This window comes from Erpetoichthys calabaricus, chromosome 13, assembly GCF_900747795.2.
Source record: "Erpetoichthys calabaricus chromosome 13, fErpCal1.3, whole genome shotgun sequence".
NCBI classification, from domain to species: Eukaryota; Metazoa; Chordata; class Cladistia; order Polypteriformes; family Polypteridae; genus Erpetoichthys; species Erpetoichthys calabaricus.
In genome coordinates, this window is record NC_041406.2 from 10,399,986 (window position 1) to 10,417,964 (window position 17,979).

Here is a 17,979-nt window from a genome sequence, read left to right on the forward strand (position 1 = left end):
CGCCTGCACCCAGCCTTAGCTTGAAATGTAGCCTGGACAAGAAAAATGAGAATAAAAAGAATACTAAATAAGAATTTGGGTTAAGAGGGACGTGAGAGGCAAGATCAGGAGAGCATGTGCTGTTAGAAATGGAGACAGGTGGTCACAAGTGAGCCCCATAGTGGGCAGTGTGTAGCTACCAGTCAACATGGCTTAAGAGGGCGCTCCTATAGTGTGACACTGGGGAGTAGGAGTGGTCCGGTGCGCAGCGTTTCCCGCAGATGCAGAAGGACTGGCGATGGGGGCCTGTCAGTGGGTGTCTCTTCTTGCTGCAAGGCACTTAAGTGATAAGAGGATACGCCAAGTTTTAGAGAGAAGCACTAGGGCTCATGTATTTAAAAGAAGAATGTGCCTTTGGTTTTCACCCTGTTTAAAGAATTATTTATGGATTTATTTATTTGACTTTTTAACCTCCATTTCCACCTTGCTTTTCTTGGGCTATTTATTTATATTGGACTGGCACTGCACTTTTTAAACACTTTGTTTTTTTCTTTGTTTTATAAACAAGTCAATTATCACTTTGGATCAACCCTTGCTGATTGTTTGTGCCCTCATTTGCCCAGCTCATCCTTGGTTACATTATCATCAGATCCGGGTTTAAGCTGCCAAGAACAGGATTTTCCCAGAAGGAATAAAGTTTCCAAATAAAATTTGAGGCGAACTCAGCCATAGTTGCCTTAATACCCAAGCTTATGAAATATGGGCAGTAAACAATAATATGGTAGGTTCATCTGGAGCAGATTACAGTTCAAGGATGATTTTCATTTCCTTTTTCTTTTAATTTCTTTAAAAAGATTGTGAGCTTGAAGATCCATTAAAAACTTTGTTAGAATTGTTGGTCCTTCAGATTAAGAGAAGAAATTTATTGCAGGTATACCAGGCATGGCTCACTGAGGAAGGCCCCAGGGATATGTGTGGGATTATAGTTCATAGTGGTCTTATTATTAATTAGTGTTACTATTACTATAATTCTTAGCAGTCCTGTGGGTGAGTCAAATGAACACATTTTTCTTTCGTAATTTATTGTAGCAAAGGTGTCAAACAACTGTGTAATCTTTCTATGTAATCTCCATGGCATTTGATACAAGTCCTCTAGAGCTTACCAAACGCATGGACTCATCTGGAAATGTCTTACACTCATGCACCACCTGCTGCACCTTTTCATCCATCTTGAAAGTTTTTACGCCCATTGACCAAATGAGTGATCCAAAGATGTACAAGGTCTAGCAAGTACCATATGTTGGATGTGAAAGACATTCGAAGGGCTGGTCCTCGATGGTTGCAACTGTTGCATGGGCAGTATGGGGTCTGTACACTTGCTGGAGTGACAGACAGACATTATTGTACTGAACCTTCGTGAATTTCAATGTTTTCACCTTTTCATTGCTCAAAAAGTGGATGACAGAGCACTGCTCCTCTTTGGTGCATGTTTGGGGCTGCCATCTTTATACTGTGGAGCTAGATCAGATACCAGTATAGATTCTTTACTTTTTACATGGCTCTTTTAGGTGGCTTGCTACCTTTACAAGGAGCACTAGCCTTTGCCGCACAGTCCAGGCTTGCCAATTTTAATAGGCACCCTTAACGCTGGTGATCTGCTAGACACTCCTAAAGTCACTGCCAACAATGTTGCCTACTTACATAACAGTGGTACAGGTGTTGAGAATTTCTCTCAATTTTAAGTTATCTGATTCATCCTTGTATTTAGGTAGCCCCCAAAATGAGCTGGTGCCAGTTGCGGAGATGTTTTTTTTTCCTAATTATCTTCCACAAAGCAAGAAATACTAGAAACTTGTTGGAACAACATATTTATTTTTAATTTTGTCTAATCAAAGTGCAAGTACTCCACAAATGAGACTGTAATATAAAGTTTGCTTTTGAGACCAAATTTTAAAAACTTCTAACAAATGCAAAGAAGCAATTGTACCTCCTGTACAGTATTACAAGCAGTAGTTAATACAGTAAATATTGAGTATTTATCCCTAATTGCTGCAAATGGCAATACATTGTCAACACACAGAGAAGGACAATGGTGGCTGCAAGAAAACCAAGTATTTTGGACTGTGCAAATAGACAACATGCCTGCACGGATGTTTGTTTAAAGCTTTGTGTTTAAATTTTGTGTAGATCTTTATTATTTCAGTGTGTACCACAATGACTGACTGCCAAAATGAGGTATCATTGTAAGACACAATATGAGATTTGGAAGTGTGATGAAAAGTCACAACGAAAATCCTGCTCCTATTATTTGACAACTTAAAAAGACAAGATTCACCACTTGCAGTCATGTTCTCTGACTAGAATTTGTGTCAAGCGCTAGTAAGAATAAACAGTAAAGATCATTGACCATATGTAATTTTTTTATGACAGTAATGAATCTGATAAACATGACATCACATGGAGTAACATCACTATTTTTGCATAACAACGTCTGTTAGTGTTATATCAAGTTGAAATAGGCACATTAAAAAGAAAAAACAAACATTATGTAGATAAACATATACACCTTGTGACATAAAACTTCACACAATTTTTCAATAATTTTTAATAGTTAATTTGAATGCCATATATTTTAGCTGGAATGCAAAGAAAATAAATGTGTCTTTACCCTCCATGCGTGCCCTTCCTCCATGGCTGCACTCTGTGCTTCCACTGGGTTCTCAATGACTCTTCCTATTCTTCCTGAGAAATCCATAGCAACCAAGGAGTTTTCAGATACACTTCTCTGAAAAGGCACATACAATGTGAATTTTTCAATGATTTTCTGCTTTCTTAACAACTGTACAGAAACTATTTTTAACTAAGAAAGCATTGTTTGTTATACAAATATTTTCAAATATTATGTTTTATATAATTAAACCTTTCCATTAGTGCCAAAATAAAGTTTAACAAAACTCATCTCTATATAAAATGACATTTGATCATTAATAATGTATGACAGGATACCTTAAATCAGGAATCCTCAACCTCAATCCTGGAGTGCCTCAGAAGCTACAGGAGGTATTTTCTCATTACCATAGTCTTAATTAGAAGCCAGGATTTGTTGCTATTGCAAAATACGTTTTGGATTTAATTTTTGTTCATGTGCTTATAAAGATTACTTAATTGTTTCTTTAAATTCTTAACAGCTGCTTTTAAATCACTTTTTGTTTTCTTAACCAACGAGATACAAATAAGAATGTAATGAAGACATGACCAACTAACTTGGTCTCATTTACACCTAAGTGTGTTTATTTTAAAGCAAAACATCCAAGACTCAGACCTGGATAGTAACAGTTCCAATTATACTGAACCTGTTAAATCCACTCTGCCTTGTCAGACATTTAAAAATTTTGTACATTTGATTTTCTATAAACATTAACCAAGTTTTTTGGACCTGACCAGCAACTCTATTTAATTCCAAATGCTTTTTTTGAAAAAGATCCTTTATAATGGGTGCACAATCAGAATTATTGTATTAGAAATACACTAGAATACTGTGCATATATATACACACACACACACACACACAAAAACATACACACATTTATCATATACATACACACAAAATAAATAGAAATTTTTAACATATACTTTGAAAGAAGAATCTTCATCAGGCAACAATGGCTGCCTTTATAAGAGTTTACACAAGCACTAAAGAGAACAAACAGGAAACATTACTGAACAAATGTAATTTTATTTCTATTGCATGCATTTAAATACAAATGTTTATGCTTAAGATGGAAACTGTGTGAGACCTGCCAAGAAATACAATTCTGCATGCAGAAACAGTCAGAGCAACAGTTAAGTCCTTTGGAGGCAGTCGGCTCTGCTACTTAGTATTTTGCTAACACAATAGATACAGATAAGCAGAGTAAAGCGACAGACATTTAAATAATATCAAATAGTGTGACCAGTGAGATGGCAGATTATGTTCAAAAAGGCCAACATTGTATGTAGGTAATAGAACATAGTGTAATAGTCAAGTATTTATAATTCTACAACATTTTTATTCTGAAAGGGAGAAGCCAGTTGTATAGCACATGTTTTATTGAAAACCCACAAAAAGCCTCAATCCCCTCTACAGCTGCTAGGGTCTATCCTACTCCGAGTAATTAAAGGAACAGAGCATTTCATATCTTGAGCATTATATAATTCACAACTGAATAAGGATTTTTTAAATCTTTTACATCACTGTCAAAGGGCAGACATCAGATTTTTTTCCCACCTCCATATTGATAATAGACAACTAAATGGAAGGACATTTAAAAGAGAAAACAGGGAGCATTTCTTTTTCCAGGAATCTTAAGCAAACAGCCAAGACATTCAATAAAGAACGCACCATGAAGTTTTGAATAACAAGATAGGGCTGGTCGACTCAAGTGTCCTCTCAATGGAGAGGGAGTATTTTTTAGAGCTAGGTGCTGCTAGGCATTGTCAGTCTTCCCTGTACAGTCTCGGTTTGTCATGTCTTAAAATAGCTCAGAGTGAGGCATGAATGGAACTCTAAAGGCTGCCTTTGAAAACTGGTATTAGACAGAATACCCCAATACTTCACAAGGCATCTGCACTTTGTGCTGCCAACCAGCAGGGGCTGAATGTTAGTCACTATCCAGCAGGCAATGACTATCAGCCACTACAGCCAGCACTCCTAACCACCACCCTGCATGCAAAGATTTCTGCCTGCCACACTGACGTCTAACAAGAAGCAGCAGCACACATCTGTACAATTTACAGTGTCATGCCTCGTTAAATGTTCCTCAGATTTAAAGTTAAGACAGAAGCTGTTCATTTTGCTTCATCTAGTTATAAAGATGTAAAATATTATTCAGTCTTGAAGAAGCTCAGTATTACCTCTGGTCACTTCAGCTTAACAGTTCTTTTATTCTTTAAAATGGCAGACCTGTTCTTAAAAGCTTGTTATTAAGCGCAAAAGTAAACCAAAGATATACAAAAGGGATGTTTAGAGAAAAAAAAAATCTTACCACTGGTGTTGAAAAATGAGACAGTACTGGCTTTCTTTGCTGTGGAATTTTGAAGTTCTGATACAGCAAAATGCCATACTAAGGAGGAAACAAATTGTGCTCCATTAGTTTTTCATTGAAGAAATGCAATGTAAAAGGTTTATGTTAGCTACCAATTCCCCAACACATCACTTAAAAGAACAAAAAGAAACTATGGGAACATGAATATTAACACCTAAGAAACTGGCACTTGCTCTAACATTAAGGTTTTGAATCAATTTATATTGGCAGAAGTTATGTTTACTTTTCTACCCTTAACACTAATTTGTTTGGTTTCAATGACTACATATGAGCAAAATGAAACCATGCAAGACAAAAAAAGACGAGGCTATTTCACAATAATCAAATATATTAACAACAACTAGAACTTAAGGCAATGAAAACCATTATTTACTCATTTGTTTTTTTAGCTTACCCTTATAACATTATTAAAGTTAAAGGTTGCCATTTAGGCCAGTGAAAAAGAAAGAAAAAAACCTGAAATAAATGATGGTGTCTGTATAGGGTTACAGGATGGGGCAGAGATGAAAAATGTAACATTCATGCAATACAGAAGCAAATACTATTATTCAATTGCAGACCTCAACATCAGATTATTACTATTTTAATCAATACATGTTTAAGAAATTGAGTACTTTGAAAAGTCTGAAAGCCGTCATCCAGCAAGTTCTGCTCTGTTCATCGTCAGCACATAAAAGTCTCAGTTCTTTCGATTCATTCCTTGTTTTATTAGGCTGTAAGAGAAAGTAGTATTTATTCCAAGCCTTAAGTGTCTGTGAACAGAAAATACACTGATTTTACAGTTGTGCTTTAAAGTTTGTGAACCCCAAAGAATTTTCTATATTTCTGCATAAATATGACCTAAAACATTATCAGATTTTCACTCAAATACTAAAAGTAGATCGAGAAACCAGTTAAACAAATGAGAAAAAAATATTATACTTGGTCATTTATTTATTGAGGAAAATGATCGAATATTATATATTTGTGAGTGGCAAAAGTATGTGAAGCTCTTAGTAGATGGTCAAACATCATTCCTGTTCTCACTTTTCCCTAGTGAGGGTTGGGAGTGAAGCTAAGGGATAGATAGTTCTCATGTAACAAAGATAGACAATGCCTTCAGATCAAGAAAGACAAAAAATACTAATTTCTGAGAACATGCTGCTATATGTACGGAAAGCAAACAGTGACCATAAATTTCCAAAAGCTGCCGAAGCTTTTATTTTGAAATAATTCAGTCTAAGAAAAAAGAGCTCATATTCATTCCTTCATCCATCCATCTTCCAAACCCACTTTATACTAAGCAGTGTTGTGGTGTAGCTGGAGACTTGATACCATTAATTCTGACAGAATGTGTAGAACTAACCACAAATCTACTCATTTAAACATAAAAAACACACAGAGACTGAAATAAATTTTTTTCTAAAACGTCGTGACAGAACACACTAAGCCTTGAAAGGCATTCTGCTGAACTGTAGAAAAGAAAGACACCTGTGACAGGATGACTAAGCTCTCAACAACTGCATTATGACAACATGTAACAGAAAGTAGCCACTCCCATACATAACGTTTATGATTTGGTGGCTTTCAATTTGTTTACAGTCATGCCTATCATGTGTACAGAGTGCTAATCAATATATTGCCAATTCTGTGGTGCCATTAGTGTCTATAACTGCCTTACTTCAAAACTTAACCTCACGGCACTAAGGTTGGCAGTGTGCTCAGATGATGTGGCTGGAACCTCTCTTAAATGAAAATGTATCTGGTTGTTGTTTTAATTGTGCCTTGGGAAATCAGCTCAGGCACTTTGAATGTGATCCATTATACTCGGAAATTATTGATTTGCATTGTGTCGATGCAAAAACAGTATGATACTGAAAATTTTCATTATACTGTACTTACTAAATGCCAATGGAGATTACTAGAGCACCAGGGACTCCATTGGATCTTCATACACAGCGACAGAGAACGGAGGCGGTGGAGAGAGCGGAAGCAAAAGCAAGGATGTCAAGCTGATGTTTTAATTTAGATGAGGAGCAATCCACAAGGTGATGGTTATCACAGAGACCTGGCTCCATCCAGAAGTACCGGACTCCGCTATTGAGCTAACGGGCCTTTCAACCCCAAGCAGCGACAGAAGTAAGGAATCTGATAAAAGCTGTGGAGGTGGTCTGTGTGTGTACACAAATAACTGATGTACAGATAGTGTTATTATTGACAAACACTGTCTACCTGACAATGGAGTTTTTCAAAGTTAAATGCAGACTTTATCTACCTCAGGAGATGTAGGTTGCTGTTATTATAGCTGTGTATATTCCACTGGAGGCTAATGTTAATACAGCACTTGACTGCATGCTAGCAATAATAAACAAACAATGGCATGCATACCCTCATGGGATCTTTATTGTGGCCAGTGATGCTAATCATGTCAGTCTGAAAAGTGTGCTTCCAAGGTTTGAACAACATGTTAAATGCTGAACCAGAGGTTGCAGCTTATTGTTATAAGGAAAAAACAATTAATAGAACAATCAAAACTTGGTAAGAGAGAGCATGTAGGAAATTGCAGGACTGTTTTCAATGCACTGACTGGAGTCTGTTTTTAAAAACTTATCCATGACAAAGCTGATTTCACTTCAACCCACTCAACACCACCTTTATTTTCGAAGGTGGGCTGGTTAAGACCAACCTTCCCAAACAGGAGCACCTGATACTATAGTTGGATTGGCATGTGCTTTGTGCTTGAATTATCTTACTTTGCAAACACACACATTTGAATTTTTCCAGAATGTACCCAGTCTCTGATGATGCAAATCTTTATTTTAAATGAAGCGTGCTAAGAATGATTTACTATTCTCACCGAAATACAAGATGTGACATACATAAATATGTGTACGTGTGACATTTTATCACCCAGTTTTTAACAGCTATTTTATCTTCTTTATTATAGTAGTGTTTATAAGAAGAATCTATAATATTCTTAATACTAGTTTGCATTTTTATAAAACAGTTTAGTATTTGACTAAACACTGACATTGTATGCACTTTTTTTTAAAAACTGTATAGATAGATAGATAGATAGATAGATAGATAGATAGATAGATAGATAGATAGATAGATAGATAGATAGATAGATAGATAGATAGATAGATAGATAGATAGATAGATAGATAGATAGATAGATAGATAAACTTTATTAATCCCAAGGGGAAATTCACATACTCCACCAGCATGTTACTGATACAAAAAACAATTTTAAAGATTGATAATAATGCAGGTAAAAACAAACAATAACTTTGTATAATGTTAACGTTTACCCCCCCAGATGGAATTGAAGAGTTACATAGTGTGTTGGAGGAATGATCTCCTCAGTCTGTCAGTGGAGCAGGACAGTGACAGCAGTCTGTCGCTGAAGCTGCTCCTCTGTCTAGTGATGACACTGTTTGGTGGATGCAGTGGATTTTCCATAATTGATAGGAGCCTGCTGAGTGCCCGTCGCTCTGCCACAGATGTTAAACTGTCCAGCTCCATGCCAACAATAGAGCCTGCCTTCCTCACCAGTTTGTCCAGGCGTGAGGCGTCTTTCTTCTTAATGCTGCCTCCCCAGCACACCACCGCATAGAAGAGGGCGCTCGCCACAACCGTCTGATAGAACATCTGCAGCATCTTATTGCAGATGTTGAAGGACGCCAGCCTTCTAAGGAAGTATAACCGGCTCTGTCCTTTCTTACACAGAGCATCAGTATTGGCAGTCCAGTCTAATTTATCATCCAGCTGCACTCCCAGGTATTTATAGGTCTGCACCATCTGCACACAGTCACCTCTGATGATCACGGGGTCCATGAGGGGTCTATGAGGGACGTTAAATGTACAGATTTTCTCTTTGGTATGGGTTTAATCTAGTTCTTGCAAAATGAAAGTAAGACTTGAGAAAAATTCCAAGACGACATAGAAATGACTTGTAATGCGTTATATATTTCTCTGAAGACCGTTAAACACCTTGACAAGAAACATTAAGTAAAAATAGTGTTGTGCCACTGAATCTGAATTACAAGTATCTGGTATCATTAATGTGTTTTTAATACAATATAAATGACTAAAAAAAATAAGAATGCATTTTATTACATACTTTGATACTGTAACTATTTTTCCAGGTAACACATTCAACTAGGATCAGTAGACCTTTAGATACTGCTAGTCACCAGTACAGTTAACGTACTACTAATAAAGCACCAGGAAAAAGGTCTAAATTATGAAACCAAGACTAGATAAAGATCTGATAAGTTAATATATTGTAAATTAAGAATTTCACCCAAAAATGAATGCTCATCTTGGCTTTAGTAAAGTTATCTCATAATACAACAAATATTAAGAGTCAATGGTCTACGTTTTCTCCTCTCAGATAACTCAGGTATTAAATGTTATCCTACTGAGATACGCATAACTACAATAAACATTTAACTTTTAACACATTTTTAATAAATTACATCGGCACCAGTGGTAGGTGTTATTGTTTCAGAGCACTTGGACGCCCGTTTGTTTTTCAAGTACAGTACCTTTTAGCTGGAATTTGTATGGTCTCCCCAAGTTTACACCAGTTTCATCCCACAACTTACAAACATATTAAAACTGATATCTTTTTCTGAGTAAATGTGGGTGCCTGTGCATAGGTGTATACCCTATAACGGGCTTGTGTGCTCAGTGTTAGTACTGGGACTTGCAGGTGGATCATAATAACACTAATAATTAAGTTTGTATTTCCAGGTTTTATTTTGTCCAAACAAATTCAGAATGTGCAATTTAACTAGAACATGCTAAACTAATTTATGAATGTGTGCAGCTAAGGAGAAGCTTATCAAACTATTACTAAAGCAATAAAATGTCACAACATAAAGAATAATTAAAGGAAAAGCCAACCTTAATACAGAAGCCAAAGTCAGTTGGAGTACCATATAGCTTCTTCCCAGCTACCACAGAAAAGATGTTACTGTCTTCAAGATCAGCTATTAATTGCAAATGTCTTGGCTCCTGTAAGAAAAATGCACTTTGACTCAGACCAAATGCTTTTAATTGTAACATTTTTGCAATAAAAATAAATACAAATTATTTTAAAAATTTAATGACATATTCTTCAAGGATGATCTACTACTTGCTGTGAATATAGACAGAACTTTGTCTCCAGGGGAAAATGTAGCTTTTTACAGAAAGTCTTTAAATAAATACATAAACAGATACAGTGGATAAACACACACACACCTCTCTCTCTACTTAACGGATTTAGATCAGGGTTTTTTTTTTTTTTTTTTTTTTTTTTTTATAGAATTTGCTTGAACATTCCGGTTGATTTTGTGACTTCTCTCATTGTGCTATATATCATAATTCTCTTGCGGTACCAATTTATTTGTGGTGTGAATCCGAGAGAGACGCAGCGGGCCTCGGGGTGGGGCCCTCCACACTCATGCGCCAGCCTCAAGGCATATCTTACATCCGTTTAGTTAGCGAATGGTACAACTGCTTAACAGATTTAGATCAGGTTTTTTTCTAGAATTTGCTTGAACATTCCAGTTGATTTTGCGACTTCTCTCGTCGCGCTAAGAATCATAGTTCGTTTGCAGGAGCTATATATTTGCGCAAATCCAAGACAGAGGCTGTGGAAGAGGGGAGGAGAAGCATGACATCAGGAGTGGGGAGTCGGTCTACCTCTGTGTTTTGGAGTGTAACTTGCCTCCACGTAGCTAGCGTTAACTTTTTTTTTGTTTATTGATTTTTACAGTTTGTCTTTTGTCAAATGAATCATGTATCTTAATTTTTTTTATTCCTAAGCTTTCGATTCCTACCAGGAATCCTCATCAGAGGAAAATGATTAGACTTACAGGAGCCCAAGGCAATATATAGCAAATGAGGAGAGGAGGAAAGATGGATGTGGGGATTTTGGGGGAATTGAGGAGGTGGGGTTTAGAGGATTGTTGCTCATAAACACCTTTTTAAGCTTGCATATGCCGGGTTCAAATCCAAGTGTCTGTTAATGGCATTTTCATTAGAGAGCCACAATTCAGCATGCTTTCACAGTGTGCCAGTTAAATGTGTGTCCAGTGGAACTTGCATTAGTGTAAATCAGAGACAGTGGGTCTTTCATTCTGATGGTATTGCAATGTTCCTATATACGTGTTGCGAATCTGGAGTTTGCTAAATCCCACTGGAACTTTGTTTGGAGTCATGTTCTATAGTCAGATGAAATGAAAATTAAGTTCTATGGCGACAAACACTCAGTGAGTTTGGCATAAAAAGAAGGGTGTCTATACTAAAAAGAACCCAATTCCCACTGTCAAATATGGTGGACATTCTATGAAGTTTTACCCTGGGAACCTTGTTAGGCTACAAAGTATCATGGATTCCATGAAAACCTATGAGACATTAAATTTAAATCTGGCTACCTCTTCCAAGAAATTAAAACTGGGTTATCATTGGATCTTGTAGTAGGACGATGATCCAAAAAAAGTCTAAAAAACCTGTGGGATTGAGCCAAAGACGAGAGGGTCTCGAACCCTGAATGATGTGGAGTGATTCTGATAAAAGGATTAGTCTCAGATTCCCTGCTCGATATTCTCCAACATTATAAGATGTTATGGGAGAAGAGTGCTATTTTACTGGCAAAGGGAGATTATACAAAGGACTACATACAGGGATGCCAATAATAGTGGCATGTGTGATTTTGTTAAAAATAATTATTTCTTGATTAAGAATTATGTTTTCTCATAATAAAATTTACTTCATTTATAGGTTGGATTTCTCTTATTTTTTCTGTGTGACATTAAGGTATTTTACCAAAAGGTGATGGTTTTTATGACCTTATTTGCTCATCTTTACCAGGAGTACTAATAATTGCGGAGGGGACTAAATCCTACTGCATAGATTTTTTTTTTCCTGAATGGAAATGGTTCTCTTAGGTATGCAGACATAAGTGAAGATGTGATCTTTTATATTTCTACACTCCTGACAAAGAATATGCTGAAAATATTTAGACAATAAATGCATAACCATCACTTTAAGTTTTATGATGCTTTAATCAAATTCTAATTCATAATACTGGATACAGCACATTTACTTGGGTATCTGCTAACAAGACCATGCTGGACATATCTGCTATAAGCTGAAAAGGGTGGACCATGCAGTGTAATCTGAAGACATGGACAGCTGATCTGGCCTCATTAAACCTCTTGATAACACTAAATATTAAGGAGATTTGGGAATGCTGAGATGTTCATCACCTGGCAAAAGCTGCAAAACAGTGCATTGTTGCACAGAGCAATTTTTTTCCTAACATCTCTCCAACCTGCTTCTGTACAAAAATGCATCAGGGCAATAGGTAAAGGACCAAAACAGAAAAGAACATTAAGTTCAGTGTACACCACTTCCCAGCACATTTAGTGGAAAATGGCTTTACGGTTTTACCTCATGTTGCCATCCTTACAAGGATGAAATCATTCACATCAGTAACCTGCCTTCTTGATATTATATTTTACAGTATAATTTTCTTTATCATAAAATTAATAACTGAGGGAAAAACAAAATGTGTTCAGAACATATTTTTCACTGCTAATACAAAAAGGCTACTACTACCTTATAGTTTCCCAGTTTTAGCTTCCACTGGCAGACACACTCAATTCAAGTCTGCAAATCACAATTTCTGCCTGATGAGATGGAATGGACAGTCTCCTCTTTGTTCTTTTATTTAAAACAATGCACTTGAGTGTGGTGGTTTTGTTACTTTTACATTATTAAAATTCTGAGGCCCCCAAAGCACGACAGCAAGAATGGAAATAATTTCTGTACTTAGGAGTTTCATGTCTCTTCTAATATACTAATGTATTAAGAAGCCAAGTAGTATTTCTGTTAGTAGGGTTGTTAAACCCATCAAACTTTTACAGGCAAGTACTTAATCATCCTAGTATTTCCAAGCATATCTTTTAAAAATAATACCATAAAATCTGAATTAGCATGCACTGTACCTGTTTGTTGTGTTTATAAGAAACTACGGGGCTTTGCCCCCTGCTCGTTTTGCTCACCAACAATCACCTCCCCGGCCCCGGCATGAGCTACGAGCCATTGTGAAGAGGGAGGCTGAACACACCCCAAGGAGACGCGGTTGCTCCTCTGAAACCCCTCTTAAACGGCGATACAATGGGAAAGTTTTTTTTTTTTTTTTTAACCCCCTCTTTGCTCGATCAGCCACTGGCTTGCTGCTGCCGTGCCACATGATCTGCATCTCATGTGGCGTCTCAAAAAAGCCCATACAACAGCTATGCTTTGTGCCTTGTCTCTCTTCTCCCCCAGACATCCTCAAACACTATTCAATCTCTTTTCGCCGTTCCGTTATTTCACCGAGTAATATTTTCCGTTTGTTTGTGCTAATGCGATCTTTACTATCATTTTTTGAGACTTTCGAATTTTCCTACTTCCATTATCTCTAACCTGCTCTGCATGTGTATCATGCCAACTTTTTTGAATTCTTTACGATGTTCTACTTTGTCTTTTTCTGGCCCCGGGTGTGGTTAAATCTCTTGGCACAAAGTCTTCGCGGGACAATCTGAATATTATTTTCCTTATTTTCAGAATTTGCACATAAGATTATTTTTGTTCTTTTTTGCATTCTTTTCTCTCCAACGCTTTTGGGTCTCTTTTTGACACGCTGCTCTTTCTTCTTCGCTTAATCGTTGACGTGTCATCTAGAATGTATAAAATTAAGAATTGAGAGCACAGGAAGTGTGTCTGCCAAAAGCACTCCAATGACTGAGAGGTTAGATGACCGTGGTCTTGTTTGAAAATGGTTGTAAGTAGGGCGTGACTTGCAAAAGTCACCGTCTCATGGGACTTGCTTCCAAAGGTTGTAAGTATGACGTGACTTGACCGTGTCTCTCAGTCGCTTTTCAAAAGATTACGTCTCATTGCTGGAAAAAAAGTCTCGTCTCGTCTCGTTCCAAGATTTTTTTTTATAATAGAGATGTATTTATTTAATGAGGGGGAAAATTACATAATTAAAATAAGAAAGAACAACAAGAAGATATTAAAATAAGCTTCAACTGAAATGTTAAAAATCAATATTCTTGATTGTAAGAGAAATTTATTTTTCACTCTCTGATCGAGGTCCCAAGTAAATGATTAAAAATAACCTCATATTCATAACCACTGACCTTGAAATAGTCTAAAATGATACCCCACAAGCTTATGTTTGAAATTTGTCATGTTTATCCTTCCGGGGGTGACTCTTGGAGGGTAGTACCACTGGTAAATAATCAAAACTTCATCAAATTCAGTATCAGCAACTTTGAAATAACATAAGATGACACTCAACATGCCAATATTACCAATCCACATTTTTTTCCGGCTGAAGCCTGCACAACTTCCAAGTTCTTCTGGATTATTTTTGCTGAAGACCCCTATTAGTTTATTGTTTATGATAAGCGCGTAATTTCCTGCACAAAATAACAGTCCAAAAATGGATTACAAACAAGGGTTTTTTTCTGATCTAGAGGACTGAAAATGGGAGTAAGCCCCAAAAAGCACGACATTCATTGACAGACATCAAGAGGAGTCAAATGGTACATCACATATGGGGGTTTTCTCATACAGTTGTATCAGGAGGTGTCCGCTAAAGAAAAAATCTGAAGTGTTTTTTGAAATACTCTCTGTACTAAACAAGGCTGTTCAACTCGAGACTGTAGTGTCAACCAATATTATCTCAACTCGCTTAAGTTTAAAGCATTCTCACAATCTATTTATGCAGACAACATTAAAACCAATGTGAGCATACAAAAAGTTCTCATGTGTATACTGTAATTGTTAACAAACTCAAACATATCTTTGCAAAACAAACTGAAATGAAAAGAATTATATATTTTCCCAGTAATGATTTAGTTAAACATACCTTAGACGTGCCTTTTGTAGAGAGGTATACTCCAGATCTTCTTAAAAAGATATAAATCTTCTTCCAGGACTTTCGATTCATATCTTTAATGTGAAGAAATCCCTGAATTTCAGGGCAGCTACTGGAGTTCAAAAGATTCTTGGGGGGGACAGAACATGATAAAATCAGAAGAAGACAATACTGAAAAGCACTGTGTCTTAGGATGTTATAGGAGGAGGAGATGCATTGCATTGTTTTTTCATTTTATGGATCATAACACATATTGAGATGTCAACGTGGATATTTAACTAGTGACTTGTGAGTTACACACCTGACGCAAGGCTATACACGGCTGAAACATGTCATCTCTTACCTTCTTTCTTTTTACAGCATGGGAATAACCTTTTAAGCTTTTCCCTCTTAGCAGATGCATTCTGATGCAGCATTTCAGTAACTTCATTGGCTGTAACTAGCTCTGATCCACCATGTCTCCTTTTAAAACCCTTCCCAAGAGACTATGTTAGACATTTTCTTCTTCCCTCAACTCTCTGTATTCCTTTCCCAGAATTAAACACCTGATAAAGGCTATAGAGCTGAATCATCGAGTCTATCTTCTTGCCTTGTCAGTGTAGAAATAACCTGTAACTTTTTTCCCCCCTTTCCAGTATACACTGACACAGCCCTTTACCAACTCCTAGTGACTCAGATACTGTATACTGCTGTATATTTAATTACTCATTTAATTGTTGTTGTAGATTTCCTTTTAAATAATCACCAAAGTCACACTGCAGTGGTTACAAATAAGTTAATTTTATTTCAGCAGATAATCAGGAGGGCAGCAAATGAACTGGTCAGTTCTGATTGGCTGAACTAATTAGCAAATCAATTCCTGAGCTTATGAAGGCATAGATACGAAATAAACATAACAACCAGGGAGCAGTTAATCATCTTATAAAGAGTAGAAAGTTACTGGATATCATGAGGTGTTAAAGAAAAGAACACTTAATCTGTGCCATCTTGGTAGGAAGACACACAGGCACTACATAATAGACAGACAGATTTTGACACTTGATTGTGGAATAGAGCACTGTATTCAATTGAAAACTAAATTATGAATTAACTGAGAACATTCATTGCAAAAAAAAAAAAAAATGCTTAACTGAATACTAAAATATTATGTAGTTTGTCATGATGACCGAGAAAAATTATTACTGTCATGTTTCGTGGAGAATGGACATAACATTTCTGATATAACAGGAGTCCATAGTGACTTAACGCTGCATAATACTGCATCAAAACATCTTGAAAATATCTAATGTTACTTAAGCCGCATAATCTGTATGTCATCTAGTTGACTACTCACAATGTGCAAATTATATGTACTTTTTTTTTTTTAAATATTAGTAAATAAATACTTCCAAAAAATGAAAGTAGTCCACAAACATGAAAGCTGTTGACACAGTATTGTGCTTTCAAATATTGTTTACTGCTGTCAGTGAATGCCTTACAATCTATAGAAATGTTATTGCCTATTCTCCACGAAAATATGATTAAAACATTTCCTTAACCATCATTACAAACTGGGGGATAAGCAACATATAAAAAAAATATTTTAGGGTGGAGTATTCATTTAAGACTCCGAAACTATTTAAATATATTGTCATCTATAGCAAAGAAATGCAGCAGAAGTTGAACAATTTCATGCAAATGTTACATTTCATTATTATATCACTTTTTATAAAAAGTTACTTAAAAATAGGGAGCTTGAAAATGCGTAAACAACAGTTACACAAGAGGCGCATGTTTCAGTCATAGGGCATGTCGTCACATCCAAACAAGAAAATGTAAAACCATGCATCTTAGCACAAAATGGCTAGAAACAAGCAGATTCCATACAAAAAGCAGTAAGGATTTGGAAGATTACAGCACAAAAAGTACAAGGATGAAACAAAGTAAATCATAAAAACATAACAGTGACAATGTGTCATCAGCATTTCACAGAATGCCAAGGGCAATTATGTTAGTTTGAAAACTGGCTCTTTTGCCAGGCAGTTCACCCAGAAAAAACAGGCATAGATTTTCAGTTTTGGGTATAACACAGCACGTCACCACTCTTTATGAAACAGATGACTGAAATGAGGTTACATGTTGATTGGGGATGTTTGTTGCTGACCAAACCTTAACCAATCTAGCTGTGCTAGGCTATGATAAATTTGTCGATAAATTACATTTTATGAAGTCTCTGGTATTTCAAAAGGCACACAGTATGTAAATCCAGTTTTTTTCTTGTCTAAACATAAACTATGTTGAAATTTAGAGTTTAGTCCAAGAATCACATTTTTATCTTAAAAATATGCTTTGCCCATATGGATGCCAGGTTAATTTTCTGGAGATGGTCAGGTGTTGAAGACAGTAAAATACAAAAAATATGCATGCAAAAAAGGAAAATATAAGCAAAAGTGAAATTAAAGTTCATTTTTATTATTTTGATTTATGAACCTTTCCATTCCAGTCACACACATACTACAAACTGTAGCCACCTCAAATAAACAAAGCTATTTCAGCAAAGTAAAAGATCACTAGAGCTAATGACATTAATGTTGCTTTCCACCTCTCCAACTGTGGCTCCTAGGCTTTGACCATTCCATGCAACCAACACAAGGGTCCTTGTTTGACAGCTGAATTCCTTAACAATTATGATTAGTCTCTCTATTATGTATATATATATATATGTTTTAATTTAAAAGAGATTAATCAGTTGTTAAGGAGTTGTATATATCACCAAAGATGATGAATTTCCTTCAGACTTGTACACTTGAGAGAAGAAAAATACCAACCTACTGCATATTAATCAATACAATGATGCCTGGTAGAACAGGTAGACAGAAATAATGACAGATAATATAGTTTATTCTTACACTGCTGCAAAGACCATGTGTAACTAACATACACTTTAGAATCATTCTTGTTTGATATTAGAATTGTAATTCTAAATTGGCATAGCATTTGCAGTGTATATAAGAATACAATCTGAAA

The 17,979-nt window shown here is 36.1% G+C and overlaps 1 protein-coding gene across 2 annotated transcripts in view; it reads right to left on the reverse strand.

The window, feature by feature from the left end:
• grb10b (growth factor receptor-bound protein 10b) overlaps positions 1-17,979 on the reverse strand; it is a 204,919-nt gene that overhangs the window by 17,758 nt on the left and 169,182 nt on the right. For both annotated transcript variants that reach the window (XM_028817950.2, XM_028817951.2), the window contains exons 9-13: positions 14,965-15,102; positions 9,957-10,067; positions 5,678-5,776; positions 5,004-5,081; positions 2,648-2,764 (exon numbers count right to left, since the gene is read on the reverse strand). In XM_028817950.2, the coding sequence (XP_028673783.1) occupies positions 2,648-2,764; positions 5,004-5,081; positions 5,678-5,776; positions 9,957-10,067; positions 14,965-15,102 (543 nt within the window). The remainder of the gene's footprint in view (positions 1-2,647; positions 2,765-5,003; positions 5,082-5,677; positions 5,777-9,956; positions 10,068-14,964; positions 15,103-17,979) is intronic.